At 41.1% G+C, this 21219-nt stretch overlaps 2 protein-coding genes across 3 annotated transcripts in view; both read right to left on the bottom strand.

The window, feature by feature from the left end:
* The window catches only part of LOC146490519 (uncharacterized), a 184542-nt gene that overhangs the window by 148418 nt on the left and 14905 nt on the right, over positions 1–21219 (bottom strand). The window lies entirely within an intron of this gene.
* Positions 14639–21219, bottom strand: part of LOC146490513 (protein NLRC3-like) — a 241437-nt gene continuing 234856 nt past the window's right edge. For both annotated transcript variants that reach the window (XM_085153048.1, XM_085153050.1), the window contains one exon: positions 14639–17202. In XM_085153048.1, coding sequence (XP_085009174.1) covers positions 17010–17202 — 193 coding nt within the window. In that variant the 3' untranslated portion in view covers positions 14639–17009. The remainder of the gene's footprint in view (positions 17203–21219) is intronic.

The raw sequence follows: 21219 nt of genomic DNA, 5'->3' as shown, positions 1-21219 counted from the left end.
TGAATTCAATTCTGGATTTAACAGGAAGCCAATGAAGGGAAGCCAAAACAGGAGAAATCTGCTCTCTCTTTCTAGTCCCTGTCAGTACTCTTGCTGCAGCATTTTGGATTAACTGAAGGCTTTTCAGTGAGTTTTTTGGACATCCTGATAATAATGAATTGCAGTAGTCCAGCCTGGAAGTAATAAATGCATGAACTAGTTTTTCAGCGTCACTCTGAGACAGGATATTTCTAATTTTAGAGATGTTGCGCAAATGGAAGAACGTAGTCTTACATATTTGTTTAATATGTGCGTTGAAGGACATATCCTGGTCAAAAATGACTCCAAGGTTCCTCACAGTGTTACTGGAGGCCAAGGTAATGCCATCCAGAGTAAGAATCTGCTTAGATACCATATTTCTAAGCTTTTCAGCGCAGAGTACAATGACCTCAGTTTGATCTGAGTTAAGAAGCAGAAAGTTAGTGGCCATCCAAGTCTTTATGTCTTTAAGACATTCCTGCAGTTTAACTAATTGGTGTGTGTTATCTGGCTTCATGGACAGATAGAGCTGGGTGTCATCTGCATAGCAGTGAAAATGTATGCTATGTCTTCTAATGATGCTGCCTAGGGGAAGCATGTATAATGTAAACAGAATTGGTCCTAGCACTGAACCCTGTGGAACTCCATAATTAACCTCAGTGTGTGAAGAAGACTCTCCATTTACATGCACAAATTGGAGTCTATTAGATAGATATGATACAAACCACTGCAGTGCAATACCTGTAATACCTACAGCATGTTCTAATCGCTCTAATAGGATATTATGGTCAACAGTATCGAATGCTGCACTAAGGTCAAGAAGGACAAGCACAGAGATGAGTCCACTGTCAGAGGCCATAAGAAGATCATTTGTAACCTTCACTAAAGCTGTTTCTGTGCTGTGATGAACTCTGAAACCTGACTGAAACTCTTCAAATAAACCATTCCTCTGCAGATGATCTGTTAGCTGTTTGACAACTACTCTTTCAAGGATTTTTGATATGAAAGGAAGGTTGGAGATTGGCCTATAATTAGCTAAGACTGCTGGGTCTAGAGATGGCTTTTTGAGTAAAGGTTTAACTGCAGCCACCTTGAAGGCCTGTGGTACATAGCTGATTATTAGAGATAGGTTGATCATATATAAGATCGAAGAATTAATCAATGGCAGGACTTCTTTGAGCAGTTTTGTAGGAATGGGGTCTAAAAGACACGTTGATGGTTTGGAGGAAGTAATTATTGAAGTTAACTCAGAAAGATCAATTGGAGAAAAAGAGTCTAACTTAACATCAATGGAACTAAGAGTAGCTGTAGATGATATTACATCTGTGGGATGATTATTGGTAATTTTTCCTCTAATGATAAAAATTTTATTTGTGAAGAAGTTCATGAAGTCATCACTAGTTAACGTTAAAGGGATGGTTGGCTCAAAAGAGCTCTGACTTTTTGTCAGCCTGGCTACAGTGCTGAAGAGAAACCTGGGGTTGTTCTTATTTTCTTCAATCAGTGATGAGTAGTAAGCTGTTCTGGCTTTGCGGAGGGCTTTCTTATAAAGCAACAAACTATTTCTCCAGGCTAAATGATGATCCTCTAAATTTGTGACACGCCATTTCCTCTCCAGATTACGAGTCATCTGCTTTAGGGTACGTGTTTGAGAATTATACCACGGGGTCAGGTACTTCTGATTAGAGACCTTAGTTTTCACTGGAGCTACAGTATCCAGAGTGTCGTACGTAGTGAGGAGGTGAAATTATTAACAAGATAATCGACCTCTGTTGGGTTAGCGTTCAGATAGCTGCTCTGCTCTGTGTTGGTACAGGGCATTGAAGATAATGAAAAAAGTGGCTGGATTATATTCTTAAACTTAGTTACAGCGCTTTCAGAAAGACATCTACTTTGATAAAGTCCACTCTCCACTGCTGTGTAATCAATTATTGTAAATGTAAATGTTATCAGGAAATGATCAGACAGGAGAGGGTTTTCAGGAAACACTGTTAAATGTTCAGTTTCTATGCCATATGTTAAAACAAGATCTAGAGTGTGATTAAAGTGGTGGGTGGGTTCTTTTACATTTTGAGAGAAGCCAATTGAGTCTAACAACAGATTAAATGCCATGTTGAGGCTGTCATTTTTAGCATCAACATGGATGTTAAAATCACCCACAATAATTATTTTATCTGAGCTCAGAACTAAATTAGATATAAAGTCTGAGAAATCAGACAGAAACTCTGTGTAAGGCCCAGGTGGACGATAGATGATAACAAGTAAGACTGGTTTCTGAGTTTCACAGCTGGGGTGGACAATGCTAAGCATCAGGCTTTCAAATGAATTAAAAGTCTGTCTTGGTCTTTCATTAATTAATAGACTGGTGTGAAAAATTGCTGCCACACCGCCCCCTCGACCTGTGCTTCGAGATTTCTGGTAGTTAGAATGACTCGGGGGTGCTGATTCATTTAAACTAACATAATCATCCTGCTGCAACCAGGTTTCTGTAAGGCAGAGTAAATCAATTTGTTGATCAATTATTAAGTCATGTACTAACAGAGACTTGGAGGAGAGAGACCTAATATTTAATAATCCACATTTCACTGTTTTACTCTTTGGTTCAGATGTGGATACTGTATTGTTCTTTCTTTGTAAATATTTAAGTTGTTTGTTGCTGGTTTTTAGTTTGTTTTTTGTCTTTTTGGAAGCTGACACAGTCTCTATGGAGACGGGTTTTTGGGGGGGTAGCAGGAGGAGGGAAGCTGCAGAGAGGCGTGTAAGACTGCAACTCTGCTTCCTGGTCCCAACTCTGGATAGTCATGTTTTGAGGGGTTTAATAAATTTGTCGATATTTCTAGAAATGAGAGCTGCTCCATCCAAAGTAGGATGGATGCCATCTCTCCTAACAAGACCAGGTTTCCTCCAGAAGGTTTGCCAATTATCTATGAAGCCCACATCATTTCTGGGACACCACTCAGACAGCCAGCAATTTAAGGAGAACATGCGGCTAAACATGTCACTCCTGGTCTGATTGGGGAGGGGACCAGAGAAAACTACAGAGTCCGACATTGTTTTGGCAAAGTTGCACACCGATTCAATATTGATTTTAGTGACCTCCGATTGGAGTAACCGGGTGTCATTACCGCCGACGTGAATTATGATTTTATTGAATTTACATTTACCCTTAGCCAGCAGTTTTAAATTTCCTTCAATGTTTATTGGACTTTGCAGCTGTTTCTGGTCATCAGTTCATTCCTGCAAACCTCTGAACCTGAACAACAATGATGCTGCATTGCTGGCTGATCCCAAAAGGTTGATTCTGTTCATCTGGACGTTTTCAGAAACGTTTGCTCACTGATCAGGTGACTTCTTCAGTCTCAGCTGACTGCAGCTTTACAACCTTACAAACAGCACATTTGCACAATGACTGAAACCAGCAGCAGCAGCACCTGATATATATGATACTAATATAAAACATATACATATATAATCCATACTAATGATGAAGGAACTGAGCTCACAGTCCATTGTTCATTCAGTGAACTACTCAGTTTATTTTGGGCCTCAGAAATGCTCACTCTGTTTGTACATCACTGTCAGCAATAGACTCATTCTGCTGTGTGGCAGGAACACATGTGACATCACTTCCTGTTTGTTTGTGACTGAAGAGGAAGAAGTTTACAAGGAATCATTTAGAAGAGTTTCAAACATCAACTGATTGAATCCATGAATCTGAAAACGTGTTTGTGAGTGAAAGAGACAGACATGTACAGACTGAACTATCTGTTCAACAGTCAGAGTGTTTCTGTAACAGGAGACACTCTTTACACCCCACTCAGCACAGGGACACTGAGGCACCACGAGAACTGAACCCAAACCCAGGATAAAGAGTTTGAGTGAATGTGGTGTTGAAGGTGTGGAGGTGGATCAGAGTGTCAGAGGAGACTCTGTAGAAGGACAGAGTGCCAGCAGGACAGTCCACATACACTGCTGCTCTGTTAGAGACAGAGGAGGAGGAGGAGGAGGAGGAGATGGATGTTGATCTGCTATTGTGCCAGACAAACTGAGGACCATCATTAGAGAAGTACAGACTCCAGGACTGATCATTGTTTCCAAACACACAGTCATCACTGTCTCCTTTCCTTCTGATGCTTCTGTAACTCACTGATATATCAATGTTTCCTCTCCACTCGACCTCCCAGTAACAGCGACCAGTCAGACCATTTCTACACAGCAGCTGAGGATAATCATCAAATCTGTCTGGATGATCAGGATATGACTGAACCTCCCACACATGTGTCACCTTCCTGTTGTTGTCAGACAGTTGGAGCTTTGTGTTCACTGTGTTTGTGTCGATTGTGAGTTGACAGGAATCTGATGGAGAGAACAAACACAATCCAGCTGCAGTTATTGATCCATCATCTGTTCATTGATTGACACTTTGATGATGACTCCTGACATGATGAAGATGGTTGAATGTGTGCTGCTTTGTTTTCATGAATCCCATTAAAAACACACTTACACTTCCTCAGACCTGGTGTCAACCATCGGACTCCAGCAGGCTCCACCCTGAAAGGAGGAGGGGGGTCAGAGCAGCACAGTCAGCATGCACACATGGACATTACATGGCTCTCATACACACACTGTTACACACTGAGCTCAAAGCTCGGCTCCACTGTTTTATTCAAAGAAATCTACATTTATTTATCAGCACATTTAAAAACAGGTTGAGCCAACGTGCTGCACAGAGTAGAGAGAAAATAGGAAACATACACAGTAATTACTATAAAGACTCGTCAGAATTGAAAGCTACAGAGTACAAATGTGTTTCCAACCGGGTTTTAAAAATGTCGAGTGTTGGTGACGACCTGATGTGAAGGGCGACTGTTCCAGAGTTTGGCTGCAGCGATCGATAAAGCTCACCTCTGTTTTTACGTCTAGTTCTGGTCAGAAGCTACTTATCTGCAGACCTGAGGGCTCGACTTGGATTATTTTGTTAAAGAGAGATAAGATGGAGCCAATCCATTCAGAGATTTAAAGACAAACAACCAGATCTGGAAGTGGATTCTACCACGTACTGGTAACCAGTGGAAAAAGCTGGGAAAAGCTGGTGATGGGTCGTCTAGCACAGACCCACCGCTGGAACCAGACAATTCATGAGGGAGAGAACTGTGACAGCGCCGTTCCTTCACTTGACCTCAGTCACTCTCGTCTGCTCCCTCGTAACACTGCTCTTTATTGAGGTTACATGAATATGCATAAGTTCATTAACATATGACGTCTTACACAGGTATGAACAAAGAGTACCAGTCTGTGCATAGTGTAGGTATGTGTGTGTGTGTGTGTGTGTGTGTGTGTGTGTGTGTGTGTGTGTGTGTGTGTGTGTGTTCCAGATGTGACCCTGTGACCCCAAAGCTGGTGCTAAGAGTCCAGTGGTCCCCCTAACAAAGGGCTCTTATACTTAACCAGACACAGAGTAGGTGTCCTCCTACACCAGGGGTCTCAAACTCGCGGCCCGTGGGCCAATTGCGGCCTGCAGGACGATAGTTTTTGGCCCCCACCTTAATATGAAAATGTAATGTTCGTTTGATAATGTATGACACTTTACAGTGTTGTGTGCGGAGCTGAATTAACCCACCAATCAGGGTGGGATATGGATCTCAGGGGACACGAGCCGGGCTTGATGCAAGCAGGGAAACATTTCTCAATGAGTAAAAGTTACAGCAGCGTTGCCCTGGAGTGTTTCTTTCTTTTCTGTGCCTGGCTGGCTTCCTCCTTTCTATTGGGCAAACGCGGACATTCGCCCCAGCGCGCTGCGTTCACGACACTTCAAAAAAAGTTGGTTTTTTTGCTGCCCAGCAGGACATTATACGTATATAGATTTATACACACGTCAGTGGGATTTTTAGTTATTTTTTCACAGAGAGAGATCTCATATTAACTCTCAAAGTGATGCGTAGGCGGCGGGATAAAAGAAAAGTAATGAACTCAATGCAGCCCAATTTAGTCTGCAGTCACATAGCGACACCTGTTCATCGGCAATAACAGTCCCCGGTAACCCGGACTAATTATAGGGTCGCACCGTAATTTGTGGGTCGATGTTTTTTATTTGCATCACTCCGTTTGCATTGCAGCATACATGAACATTACATATATTTCAATAGAATGTAGAAGCAGTCAAAACAACTAACATCAGAAACAGGTGATGTTATTTGTTATATGTCACAGTGTCATTTCCGCTTCTTTCTCCTGTAACAACAGCCCGGCGCCGTGAGCAGTCGCCTTTTTTGCGATCGCTATCCCTGCACTTTCTACCATCTGCAAACGCCACGGTGTTCGTGTCATCATGAAAAACATGAACATCGAGCGTAAAAACAAAGGAGACTGCTACCGGCTTTTTATCTGCCGATCGCCATGCTACGGTTGCAAGAAAAAGAAGCAGAAATGACGTTCTCTACGCGTTGAGACGTTCCCCGTCCGTCGGCTAAACGCTTGATTGAAACTTCAATGCGACAGTGACACCAAGTAGAATTATAAATGTTACATAGCCCCAAACATGTCTTTTTCAAAGCCTGCGGTGAAGAGAAAGGTTGGTGATGAGCACCGACAATTTCAGGAAAAGTGGGAAATGCAATATTTCTTTGTTGAGCACAGGGGCACCCCGACCTGTCTTATTTGCACAGAGAAAGTTGCGCTGAACAAGAAATACAATTTGAAACGTCATTACACAACTAGACATGCTGAGGTGGATGCAAATTACCAGGGAGATGAGAGAGCGAACCGGGTTGCCAGTCTTAAAACAGATCTACTGAGGCAGCAAGATTTCTTCAAGAAAGCAACCAAAGAGAATAATGCAGCAGTCGAAGCCACGTGGTTAGTGAGATGATTGCTAAAGCAGGGAAGCCATTCACAGAAGGTGAATTTGTCTAAAAGTGCATATTGCAGGCTGCAAATATAGTCTGTCCGGGAAAGAAAGGTCAGTTTAGCAACATCAGCCTTTCTGCCAACACCGTAGCAGATCGCATTTCTGACATGTCAAGTGACATTTATGACCAACTGTGTGAGAAAGCCATAGTGTAGGTATGTGTGTGTGTGTGTGTGTGTTCCAGATGTGACCCTGTGAAGACTAAGACTAAGCAATAACAGTCAACGCTCGCTATCCCTGTACTTTCTACCATCTGCAAACGCCACGGTGTTCGTGTCATCATGAAAGACATGAACATCGAGCGTAAAAACAAAGGAGACTGCTACCGACTTTTTATCTGCCGATCGCCGTGCTACGGTTGCAAGAAAAAGAAGCAGAAATGACGTTCTCTAGGCGTTGAGACGTTCCCCGTCCGTCGGCTAAACGCTTGATTGAAACTTCAATGCGACAGTGACACCAAGTAGAATTATAAATGTTACATAGCCCCAAACATGTCTTTTTCAAAGCCTGCGGTGAAGAGAAAGGTTGGTGATGAGCACCAATGATGCATCAACGAACAATGATGAGCAGGTCCTTTGCAGCAAATGCCTGAAGTTTGACAATGTGATGTCTATTGTTGTGAAATGCATCAACCAAATCAGATCCAGGGGATTAAAGCACCGAAGGTTCTGTGCTTTTTTAGAGGAAATGGAGTCAGAATATGGGGATGTGCTCGACTTCACTGAGGTACGTTGGCTCAGCAGGGGAAATGTATTAAAGAGATTTTTTGAGTTGAGAACAGAAGTGAAGCCTTCATGGAGAAGGATGGAGTTAGTGTTCCTGTGCTTCAAATGGAGCTCATTGAGCTGCAGTGCAACTCTGAACTCAAAGCAAAGTTCAGGGAGGTGAGTGGAAAAGCAGACAAGCTTGGACAATTTTTGGTTTTTGGTAGCACATACTTGTGCGAAAAGCTCTTCTCCACTTTGAACTTCAATAAGTCCAAGTACAGGTCCAGACTTACGGATGATCCTCTTCAAGACATACTGAGGGTCGCAACTGCTTCCTCCCTCAGGCCAAATCTGGCTCGGCTATGCGAGAGGAAACGCTGCCAGGTCTCTAGCAGCAAGGAGTAGGCAAGAGAAGCCATGTTCAGAAGAACAGTTCATTTTCTACAGTGTTCCATTCATGTTCAGAAGAAGGTTATAGAACTGTTAATACAGACATTTCAATCTAAATACAGCAGATATAGAAGACTTAAAAAACACACAAGTTCACTGACTAAAAATATCTTATTATTATTTTATTTATGTATTACAGATTGATTTATTTTCTTATTAATTCTTAATTTGTTTATTTATTTTTCATATTTTGTGTTAAAAAAAAATTATAAAGAGATTTGAGAAGATTGGAATTTTTTAACCATGCCTTTCTTGTGGAAAACCTAATGCGGCCCAGCCTCACCCAGACTCTGCCTGCAGCGGCCCCCAGCTAAATTGAGTTTGAGACCCCTGATCTAAGATAAGATAAGAGATAAGATAAAACTTTATTAATCCCACGGGTGGGTTCCTCTGGGAAATTCCTATATCTATCCCTCCTCTTGTGTTAGCTTTCTGTTATCATCTCTTATGTTAACGGGTCGGTTTTGACCCGTGAATTAAATCAGTTATAAAATACACTAAAAACAATAAGTGATCATCCAATTTGTTTCTCATCTCTTGGTTATCTTGTTAGGCTTCCTTATCCATGAAAATGTTGGTTTTAATACTTTTGGTGTGGGCCTGTGGGTCTTTTTTTGTCACTATACCCCTTGATTTCGATTAAAAAAAAATTGTAAAATTAACTTCAAGATAATCATATTAATAAATAAAAGGTTTTTGTGTTACCTGACTATTACTGAGGGGTATAGGACACATCTCTTAAATAAATCTGTTTTATTGATTTTTTTTCATTTTAAGATTAATTACTAAAATGACATCTATGGTGTTACGGGTCAATTTTGACCCATAGATATTTACATCAAGAAAAGACAAAAAAAAATTGTTGTTTTTTAGTAGTAGACCTTTAATATAAACTGAAAAAGAGAAAAAGTCCACTCCTCCTTTCTTTTGGTTATAGTCGTGGGTAATTGTGGGCTTTTTATCACTTCCCAATGATACAGCTACATCTTTGTGAAGTTTCCTTTGTGAAGTTCTTGTCCGAGGTCATATCTGGTAAAAAATAAAATAAAATATTACAGCTGATATTGTGATCCTGCAGTCCAGTGGTCATATCGAGGACCACACATTTTCATTGTTTCTTCTCAGCGGTGCCACTCACAGCTTTGACTGTGAAAATCTGTACATTCTAGCCATAGTTGGTTTTTGCATGACAGGCTTCCCAGTTTTTTCTGCCGTATTTCCCTGGCTTACTGGGTATGTATTGCCGGTAGGGGCATTTTCCTCGAAAAGTGGACAAGACGTTCATCCACTGTCACCTCTGGCCCTGGGATGAACATCAGGGGAAGAAGCTGCACCCATCTCTCCCAGACATCCCTGATGGGAGCAAGCTTGTCAGACCTCGGTCTGGTCTCTCTGTTTTCAAATCTGAGGACTCCTGAATCAAAATGATATCAAATGTGTGAAGTGACATCGTTGCCCAGAAAATGATCAGATGTGTCTGTGTCTTCTGGATGATAGTCCACATTGTCTTCCTCCTAGAAACCTGCCCATCTGAATCGCTATGCTGCTCTGTGTCCTCTCCTTCATTTTCACCAAAAATATGATGCAGAACTTGGCTCACTGCGAATCTTCTTCTCATTTTTGTATGCTGCAAATTGTAAATGTGCACTCTGGAAGTCAAATGGCCACTCAAATGTCTTGACATGTCCCGTCTTTATTTTGTTTTGTTTTTGTGCAGGTATACTGCAAAAAACATGCAAAATAAGAATCCCCTAAAGCTCATATGATTAGGAGAGGAGCTTGCTGTCAATGTTTTAGCTGACAGTGCACTTATGATTTCAGTTTTGGCTTTAATTATTGCTTTATACTCATAATATTATACCTGGGTCGAAACTGACCCTAACAAAACAAAGGTCATAATTTCAACTAGGGCATTTTATAATTTAGTGAAAATATTTTTTTTTGTTTTATTTTGTAGAAATAGAGGTTCCTGACAAAGTCAAAAAGCCTTGATACAATAAACAAATGTTTGTGATTTGTTTTATGCATTTGAAATTTAAAATGGGTCGGTGCCGACCCTAACACGAGAGGAAGGCTATTCTAATCTATCTATATCTACAGTATATATCAAATATATTCTGTATTCAAATCTATTGAGTGATGTTTGAAAGTCTTTCCAGGTGAGTTTGAGACCCCTGTCCTACACCATAAATCAGTAAGAGAGGGTACGAACTCTCTCATGGCCCCCAGTGGTGTGTGCATGCCAGAGCACTCTAGAAGGCACACAGAGTCTTTACAGACTACTAAGGATCAAACCTCTATCATTATGTAATCGATTATACAACTCTAAGCATATATGAGTAAATATTTCTAAGCATAAATGACAATCAACAATATAAACCTTACAGCTGGTTTTAATAACAGAATTCATTTGTTTCTCAAATGAGAAAGAGCTATCGAGCTACACTCCTAAATCTTTAGTTCTTAACTTTTCCAGTGGGCCAAGGTCAACATTATCTGCTAATGCTAAATAGGCTGCCGTTATTAACTAATGCTAATTTGATGTGAATTAGCATTATGCACTAATGTTAACACTTACTTTTTAACAATGTGAGTAGCTAATGCTAAATAGCATTAGCTAATAACAGCAGTCTAATTTAATGCAAGTTAGCATCATTTGCATTATAACGATGTGAGGAGTTAATGCTAAGTATGCTGCCATTAGCAGCTAATTCTTATTAGGGGTGAATAATTATTACCAGCTAATGCTAATATCGTTTTCTCTTGCCAATTGGTGGCACTGTCACTTGGTGTTCGCTTGCTCTGTGGTAGAGTATCACTTCCTGTTCCTGCTCAAACACAGTGGTGTTTCTGAGTAGCTTATTTGCTTAGCAATTTAATTAACAACTTTTAAATACATTCTTTTTTCATAGTATAATCTTCACGTGCTTCATCCGAAGCACACTTTCTGTGTACTCACTACCTAATTTATAGCCAAAGTATTCACTCACTGTCTCTGTACATTTCGCTAGCTTAGCTTAGCTCGTAGCCGACTCGTTAGCACCATGGCTACTTCAGCTGTCCCTCCTGCACTTTCTTGCTCATTGTGTCAGACGTTTAGTTACTCCTCGGCCTCCTTTAGCAGTAATGATATCTGTAACAAATGTAGCATATTTGCAGCTCTGGAGGCCAGGATTACTGAATTGGAGACTCGGCTTCGCACCCTTCATTCACCCTTAGCTAGCCAGGCCCCTGTAGCTGGTGCAGCCGAAGATAGCGTAGGCCCCGCTAGTTGTTCCCCGGCAGATCCCAAGCAGCTGTGGAAAGAGGGCGGCTGGGTGACGGTGAGGAGGAAGCATAGTCCTAAACAGAAGCCCCAGGTACACCACCAACCCGTTCATGTGTCTAACCGTTTTTCCCCACTCGGCGACACACCCGCCGGGGGTCAAATTCTGGTAATTGGTGATTTTTTTCTCAGACATGTGAAGCTAGAGACACCGGCAACCATAGTCAATTGTCTTCCAGGGGCCAGAGCAGGCGACATTGAAGGAAATTTAAAACTGCTGGCTAAGGGTAAACATAAATTCAGTAAAATCATAATTCACGTCGGCAGTAATGACACCCGGTTACGCCAATCGGAGGTCACTATAATCAATATTGAATCGGTGTGCAACTTTGAAGCAGATGACTCGTAATCTGGAGAGAAAATGGCTTCAATAATTACTTCCTCCAAACCATCAACGTGTCTTTTAGACCCCATTCCTACAAAACTGCTCTAAGAAGTCCTGCCATTAATTAATTCTTCGATCTTAAATATGATCAACCTATCTCTAATAATCGGCTATGTACCACAGGCCTTCAAGCTGGCTGTAGTTAAACCTTTACTCAAAAAGCCATCTCTAGACCCAGCAGTCTTAGCTAATTATAGGCCAATCTCCAACATTCCTTTCATATCAAAAATCCTTGAAAGAGTAGTTGTCAAACAGCTAACAGATCATCTGCAGAGGAATGGTTTATTTGAAGAGTTTCAGTCAGGTTTCAGAGTTCATCACAGCACAGAAACAGCTTTAGTGAAGGTTACAAATGATCTTCTTATGGCCTCTGACAGTGGACTCATCTCTGTGCTTGTCCTGCTAGACCTCAATGCAGCGTTCGATACTGTTGACCATAATATCCTATTAGAGCGATTAGAACATGCTGTAGGTATTACAGGTATTGCACTGCAGTGGTTTGTATCATATCTATCTAATAGACTCCAGTTTGTGCATGTAAATGGAGAGTCCTCTTCACACACTGAGGTTAATTATGGAGTTCCACAGGGTTCAGTGCTAGGACCAATTCTGTTTACATTATACATGCTTCCCCTAGGCAGCATCATTAGAAGACATAGCATACATTTACACTGCTATGCAGATGACACCCAGCTCTATCTGTCCATGAAGCCAGATAACACACACCAATTAGTTAAACAGCAGGAATGTCTTAAAGAAATAAAGACCTGGATGGTCGCTAACTTTCTGCTTCTTAATTCAGATAAAACTGAGGTCATTGTACTCGGCGCTGAAAAGCTTAGAAATATGGTATCTAACCAGATTCTTACTCTGGATGGCATTACCTTGGCCTCCAGTAACGCTGTGAGGAACCATGGAGTCATTTTTGACCAGGATATGTCCTTCAACGCACATATTAAACAAATATGTAAGACTGCGTTCTTCCATTTGCGCAACATCTCTAAAATTAAAAATATCCTGTCTCAGAGTGACGCTGAAAAACTAGTTCATGCATTTATTACTTCCAGGCTGGACTACTGCAATTCATTATTATCAAGATGTCCAAAAAACTCACTGAAAAGCCTTCAGCTAATCCAAAATGCTGCAGCAAGAGTACTGACAGGGACTAGAAAGAGAGAGCAGATTTCTCCTGTTTTGGCTTCCCTTCACTGGCTTCCTGTTAAATCCAGAATTGAATTCAAAATCCTGCTCCTCACATACAAGGTCTTAAATAATCAGGCCCCATCTTATCTTAATGACCTTGTAGTACCATATCACCCTATTAGAGCACTTCGCTCCCGCTCTGCAGGCCTACTTGTTGTTCCTAGAGTATTTAAAAGTAGAATGGGAGGGAGAGCCTTCAGTTTTCAGGCCCCTCTTCTGTGGAACCAGCTTCCAGTTTGGATTCGGGAGACAGACACTATCTCTACTTTTAAGATTAGGCTAAAAACTTTCCTTTTTGCTAAAGCATATAGTTATGGCTGGACCAGGTGACCCTGAATCCTCCCTTAGTTATGCTGCAATAGATGTAGGCTGCCGGGTGATTCCCATGATGCATTGAGTTTTTCCTTTCCAGTCACCTTTCTCACTCACTATGTATTAACAGACCTCTCTGCATTGAATCATATCTGTTATTAACCTCTGTCTCTCTTCCACAGCATGTCTTTTATCCTGTCTTCCTTCTCTCACCCCAACCGGTCGCAGCAGATGGCCGCCCCTCCCTGAGCCTGGTTCTGCCGGAGGTTTCTTCCTGTTAAAAGGGAGTTTTTCCTTCCCACTGTCGCCAAAGTGCTTGCTCATAGGGGGTCATATGATTGTTGGGCTTTTCTCTGTATCTATGAAGCGCCTTGAGGCGACTTTTGTTGTGATTTGGCGCTATATAAATAAAATTGAATTGAATTGAATTGAATCTTCCCTTTTAACAATGTGAGCAGCTAGTGCTAGGTAGGCTGATGCTAGCAGCTAATGCTAAAGCTAATCTGATGTGAATTAGCATAACATTAGTGAGGAGTTAATGCAAAAGCAGGTAATGCTAATTTTAGGTGAATAGGAATTGGCAGCTAATGCTAATACCATATTTTCTTGCTTTATAACAATAGCTGTGTCCCAAAACGTCGGCTGCATCCTTCGGAGGACCCGGCCTCCGCAGTCTACGTGGGCCGGGTCCTTCAAAGACCGAGAAGGCCGGAAGTGCGAGGCTGTGAAATGGGACGGTCTAGCCTTCAGATTTGCATCACCGCTGTCTCGGTGGAGTTTAATAAACTCGGCCGTCTGCTCCTTGCTATCTAAAATATAACAGGACACTGGCGAAAATTCTCAACCGTCTCACACTTCTGTTTAATCAGTTTTCTGTTTAACGTTTACTCAGCTGTGTGAAAATCCCGAAGGAACCCACCCGATGGATTAATAAAGTTTTATTTAATCTAATAATCTAATAACTTTGATCTCAGCCAAACCGATTTACTCCAGAACAAATAAAACACAGAAAAAAGGCAAACAATTACATTTTTAAGTTATCCGAGTGACTTATATCATGTTTATCCTGAGTAGCGAAAGAGCGGGGGTCTGAAAACGATGAAGCCGGGAGTTCGCTGCTCTCGCCGGCTGGAGTGACCATTGAACCCCCCGGTATGCTATTGAGCTGGTGGGTAACAGACGTCTCCGAAAACATTGGCACACTTTTGCTAATATGCGATGTCTTGATAAACCGAGCAGATATTTGTAATTTACACAGCTACTTTCTCGCCTTAAAATATGTTAAAAGTTTATTTTGTGGCCCAGAAAGATTAATAAGAGTAATTTTAAAACTTAGTAGCTGCCGCCATTGTTGGCAGCTGAAATTTGGCTGGGACGCGCTATGAATTCTGGGATATGGTGGGCCACGAAGGACACACCCGACCCATTCTTCAAATTAGGGGAAAAGGAGTACGCATTTGTCGGCTGCATTCGGAGGAGTCTATGAATTTGGACATTCGAGCTAATGCTAAGTAGGTTGCCGTTATTAGCTAATACTAATTTGAGGTGAATTAGCATTATCTGCTTATGCTAACAATGCTTTCTCGTACTTTTTAACAATATGAGTAGCTAATGTGAACACTATTTTTAATTCAATTTTAACTTTTCCCCTGCGATGTGAAGAGTTAATGCTAAATAGGACGCCATTAATGGCCAATTCTAATTTTAGGTGAATAACCATTAGCAGCTAATGCTAATTCCATATTTTCTAATTTGACGTGAGTTAGCATCATCCGTTAATGCTAACTCTTTTCCCTTGCATTGTAACAATGTGAGCAGCTAATGCTACGAAGGCTTATTATTAGCTAATGCTAATTTGATGCGAGTTTAGCATTATCGGGTAATGCTAACACATTTCCCTTCCCTTTTAACAATGTTTGCAGCTAGCGCTAGGTAGGCTGATGCTAGCAGCTAATGCTAATTTGATGTAAATTAACATTATATTAGTGAGGAGTTAATACTAAGTAGACTGTCATTAGTGGCTAATGCTAATTTTATGTGAATAGGAATTGGCAGCTAATGCTAATACCATATTTTCTTGGTTTATAACAATGTGACCAGCTAATACTAAGTAGGTTGCCGTTATTAGCTAATACTAATTTGATGTGAATTAGCATTATCTGCTTAGGCTAACAATGTTTTTTTTTTCTTTTTAACAATACGCCATTAGTGGATAATTCTAATTTTAGATGAAAAAGCATTAACAGCTAATGCTAATTAGCTGTTAATGTTAAGTCTCTTCCCTTTTCTCTTCCCTTCCCTTTTCTCTTCCCTTTTAACAATGTGAGCAGCTAGCCTACCTAGGTAGGCAGCTAGCCTACCTAGCACTAGCTGCCTACCTAGCAGCTAGTGCTAGGTAGGCTGCCGTTATTAGCTAATACTAATTTGAGGTGAATTAGAATTATCCAATAATGCTAACACTGTTTTCTCTTACTTATTAAAAATGATAGTAGCTAATACTAATACTCTTTTCCGTTGGGTAAGAACGAAGTGAGGAGTTAATGCTAAGTAGGCTACTTTTAGCGGCTTATTCTAATTAGGGGTGAATAATTATTAGCAGCTAATGCTAATAACATTTTCTCTTTCCTTATAACAATATTAGCAGCTAATGCTAATTTGATGTAAATTAGCATTATATTAGTGAGGAGTTAATGCTAAGTAGGCTGCCATTAGCAGCTAAAGGTAATTCGAGGTGAATAAGCACTAGTAGCTAATGCTAATACCCTTATCTCTTGTGTTATAATGATGTGACGTTAATGCTAAATAGGCTGCCATGAGTGACTCTTTTTCCTTGCATTATAATGATGTGAAGGGTTTATGCTAACTAGGCTCCCAAAAGCAGCTAAAGCTAATTTGAGGTGAATAAGCATTAGTAGCTAACGCTAATACCCTTTTCTCTTGTGTAATAATGATGTGAGACGTTAATATTGTTCTCAAACAACAGAATGAGAATGAAATATGGATTCTAAAAGGGCCCTTAAACAGCATTAGCTTTGCAGCATTAGCTTATCAGAGTTTCCATCATGGTCACACAAATCCTTAGCAGAGCAAAGTGGCCTACTTAGCAATAGCTGCTCAAGTTGTAGAAAGCAAGGGAAAACAGTATTAGCATTAGCTGCTAAATGTGCACTTGAGAACAAATTATTGTGAATTCTGGTGTGAATGTAGAGTTTGTCATTATTTAAGGTTCCATTTCCAAATGTTAGCTGCTCCTGTCTGCCTCTTTGTCACACACACAGACTGAAATGATTCACAGCCTTGTTTCATCCTTCTGTCAGTGTCACTGAGACTGTGGACATACAGCATGGGAAACATACACATGGCTGACACTTTATTAGGTACACAGTGCCCACTATCTCAGGTACACCTGTGACCTAATAAAGTCTAAAGTTACAAAATGTTTTCTCTGTCCAAATATTTATGAACCTAACTGTAGGTCTACTTTTAATGAAACTCTCAACATGACTTATCAGTTATAATTAATGTTCCTGCAAACAGACTCCTTGGAGACCCCTACATAAATATCCATGTACTATCCAGCTAGACTAGTGTGTCTGTCCCTGAAAATATTCCTGCATGTGTGATTGTTCATGTCTCATCTGCAGGAAAGAAAAAGGAAGTGAGTGAAGGACACAGGAAATGTTTCCATCTCTTTCTCCTCTATCAGACATTCTCTCCATACCTGAGAGTGTCCAGTCTCCAGCCTGGATCCTTCAGTCCAGCTGACAGCAGCTTAATTCCTGAGTCACCCGGATGATTGTAGCTCAGGTCCAGCTCTCTCAGATGGGAGGGGTTGGAGCTCAGAGCTGAGGCCAGAGAAGTACAGCCTTCCTCTGTGATCAGACAGCCTGACAGACTGCAGACACACAAAACAACAATCTATCTGTCAACAATCGTTTTCTCTTTGTCACAATAACATCTATCCATTTACATCCATTCAATGTAACTTTAATTAAAAGTGACAATTCCCAACAGACAACAACAGTCATCTGAAGCTGTTTAACAGTGTAAGGTAACAGCCTCCAATATTAGAGAGAAAGCCCCAACCATCAGACAATTGTGGAGATACAGAAATTCTTTTATTGCTGACATATAATCTGCATCATTATAACTGCATTAATAACATTCTTTACAGCATTATTCCATCTAATAATATTTCTCACAGTATTGATATTGCATTAAAGTTGTCTATTGAAGATGTTCATTTGAGGATCCTTCCATTATGTTAACTTTTATTACAAGTACGGTCAGAAGTATTTCATACACATTGCATATTTGTGCTTATTTCGAGTTGATGTTTGGTTCATTAAGGGTCTTAAGCTTCACTGGTGTGACTGTCCAGGTGATACATGCTGAGGGAAACTAGAACAGGATGATTGCATGCATGCTTACAATACATATAACACATATAATCTAGGAATGTGTCCGGCCTGAGGCTTTAACTCATTTGATGTCTTACTATATTTTACTCTACTTGGCAACAGATGACCAAAATATATAATTAGCCCCAGAGGTCCTGAGGGCTCGAAGTTTATTACCTCGTATGGAAGATGTTATAGAAAAGAGAAGTTCTATGTCTGCTTATAGCTATTAAAGATGTACAAGATGTACCATTAACTGTGACTAATGTCTGGAACCTAATAATTGATGCCATGGGGGGGGGGGGGGGGGGGGGGCGTGTACCCCACTGCTTTATAAGTATCCACAACATGTATTTTGGTCAGAAGACATAGGCTGATGTTTTCTCCTGTGTGTTAATAAACTCATCGTTTGATTGCACTTCTCTGGGGCCTCCGTGGTTTGTCTCACTGCTCTACATTGATCAATTTCGCGACACAATCCACTGTGAGCAGCACTTGGTGATGGTGGGAAGAAGAACTCCCTTTGACACAAAGATCCTCCCAGTGAAAACAGGCTCCAGGAGGAGCATCTACCATGACTGGTTGCAGGGTGAGGGGAAAGAGAAGAGATGAGCTCAGAGAGACAAGAACAAAACACAAACTAAGGAGAGAGAAGACACAAGACATGCAGTAGTGACATATAAAAGCATCAGGAGTGAAAAGAGGGGAGTGGAGAAGAAAGCAGAGCATCATGGGAAGTCCACCAACAGCCTGAGCCTATAGCAGCATAACTAAGGGATGGTTCACCTGATCCAGCTCGAACTATAAGCTTTATCAAAAAGGAAAGTTTGCAGCTGATCTTCAAAGTAGAGAGTGTGTCTGTCTCCTGAACTCAAACTGGGAGCTGCTTCCACACCAAGTCCAACATAGCCAGGCTGAGTCGTTAGATTAGTCCAACGTAAAGTCAGAAAGTCATTACTTATGTCACATTTTAGTGCAAATGTAGAAAAACTGTCCAAAAGTTATTTCTAAATCTGATATTAAACAGTTTAAATGGTGAAAAAAGCTGTAAAGAAAACAGAGTCAATAAAAGCCTCTTTAGAGGGTCACCAGTTTAAAACTCAGACATTTAAACTGGTGATTCTCCTTCTCCATTTCCTCTCTAGACTTCCTGTTCCTAGGAGGGATTGGATTGGCTGAACGTCCTTTTAGCCTTTCTTTAGTTCTTTGTGTGCTAATCAAAGAGGAAAACACACGAGTCATGTGACGTGACATAAGGAGCGCTCTGATTGGTTGGGACTGACAAACTATGGTGCTGTTTGCAAGCTTCGCTTTGCAGAGGCAAGAAAATCTCTTAGATAGGGATGAGACGCTCCACAGTGACGTTTCCACACTTTGGAGCTTCTAAAGTGCAGATGTTTGGAAACGCTGCTCGGACGTGTGGTTCAAACACTCAGATCACGTGACCTCAGCTGCCACAGGTGGCATACCTGCTGCTTCCATGTTAGCATGTTAGCTTCAACAGGTGGTCAGTGTGAGAGCAGAAGATGATATCAGTGACATCCAAACAAGGAAGGAAGAGACTGTTGAAGGCAGCAAGCTGTGACTGCTGTGAACAGTGTTCTCACACTATTTTCTCCCTGTGTCAACATACATGAGGCTGCTTCAGCTGCAACACACCACAAACACCTTTATACAACTAAATATACTGAGAGCACACTGCTGTGGTTGCTGTGGTAACCATTCATATATCCAGATGTTTGGGGCCGAGTCTACTTCCTCATCCTTGGTTAAACCCTCAAAGTTTGATGTGTTTTTTTGTGATTTGGTTTTATTTGTCGGGGACTCAAACCCAGGACCCAACCTGCTCCAACAACAGTCAGAAGGATTTTATTAAGTCTCATTTTCTGTTCATTAGGAAAACATCAATAATGAAGAGCACATGTTTATAGAGGCACATTCAGACCAATGACAACAGTCCATTCACACTGACCTCCACCTTTTTAAATGTGAGTAAACACATCATGGTTCTGGTGCTGATGTGGTATCTGGGACAGGTGATGATTTTGAACTCAGTCTGAGGTTTGATTACATTGAACCTGCACTGCTTTCTCCTGTTTATGACACATTTTTACCCAAAGTCTCAGCTGGATAACAAAGAACGAGGAAAAACACATTTGTTTGTTTATTAATTGTTTATTAATTGTTAACAAATGTGGTGAGAGTGTTGTAATAGTTACAGACAGAACTATGATTTATTTATTTAAATGCATTCAAGGACATTTTTTTACTCATGTTATGTCTCTTCCATGATGTTATTTTTCTCTCCTACAACGTACGTTACAATTACATTAGTATGACCATTTATCCAAATTAGGCGATGACATCATTAAGCGACTTCCAGCGACTTTTAGGACAGCCAATAGCAATTTTCCTTACTGAGGAGTTGGCAACACTAGGAGCAGTGGGTGGATGGCAGCATCATCATGAAGGATCAGTGTGAGAATACATCATCATCCACAAAGAAAACCAGTCTGAGTGTCTGACACTCCTGTTAGAAAGACGCAGTTGCAGCTTGTGGGTGCAGTTAGCTGCTCTGCTAGTTAGCTGCTCTGCTAGTTAGCTGCTCTGCTAGTTAGCTGGGAGCTAACTCACTCGAACATTTGATGCTAAACTGTCTAAACTGTGTGAGCAGCATTCATTGCTGCTCTGTGTTACTCTCCAGCCTCTCTTTAACTTAGTCCTCTCAGTTTTTTTCCTCCTTACAAACTAGAAAACCTTCTTTTTCAGCTTCTCCTCCACACCCGAGCTGTGGCTAAGGTACTACCAGCACGCAGGCTCGGTGTGTCCAAATTCATGGGCTGCATCCTCCTGAGGACACATTTGGAGACCGATAACGTCACAGTGACGCACCGAAGGCTGTCCAAATTACTCCGAATGCAGCCGACAAATGCGTCCTCCTTTTCCCCGAATTTGAAGGATGGGTCGGGTGTGTCCTTCGTGGCCCACCATATCCCAGAATTCATAGTGCGGCCCAGCCAAACTCCAGTTCCCGGTAATGGCGACCGCTACTAAGTTTTAAAATTACTCTTATTAATCTTCCTTGGTCACAAAATAAACTTTTAACATATTTTCAGGCGAGAATGTGACTTCAAATATTTGCTCGGTTTATCAAGATATCGCATATTTGCAAAAGTGCTTTGACGTTTTCGGAGACGTCTGTTACCCACCAGCTCGATAGCGAGTCGAGAGCTCGAGGGTCACTGAAGCCGCAGAGAACGGCACAACTCTCGGCACATCATTTTCAGATCACCGCGGACTTTCGCTACTCAGGTTAAAAGTAATATTAGTAACATATGACTGAAACTATATCTCACTTAAAGCTTTCTGTAAATGAAAGAATCAGTGAAAATGAGGCACTTCAGCTGATTTTAAACAAAAACTCTGAACATAACCTGATCCAGACCAGGTTATTGGTTCAGCATCAGTAACCACGGTGATGTAGCCAGGTAGAAACAGAGCTAGACAGAGAC

Source organism: Neolamprologus multifasciatus, unplaced genomic scaffold, assembly GCF_963576455.1.
Source record: "Neolamprologus multifasciatus unplaced genomic scaffold, fNeoMul1.2 chr03_unloc_1, whole genome shotgun sequence".
NCBI lineage: Eukaryota > Metazoa > Chordata > Actinopteri > Cichliformes > Cichlidae > Neolamprologus > Neolamprologus multifasciatus.
Note: the sequence above shows the minus strand (reverse complement) of the source record. Positions and strands in the feature narration are given on the sequence as shown.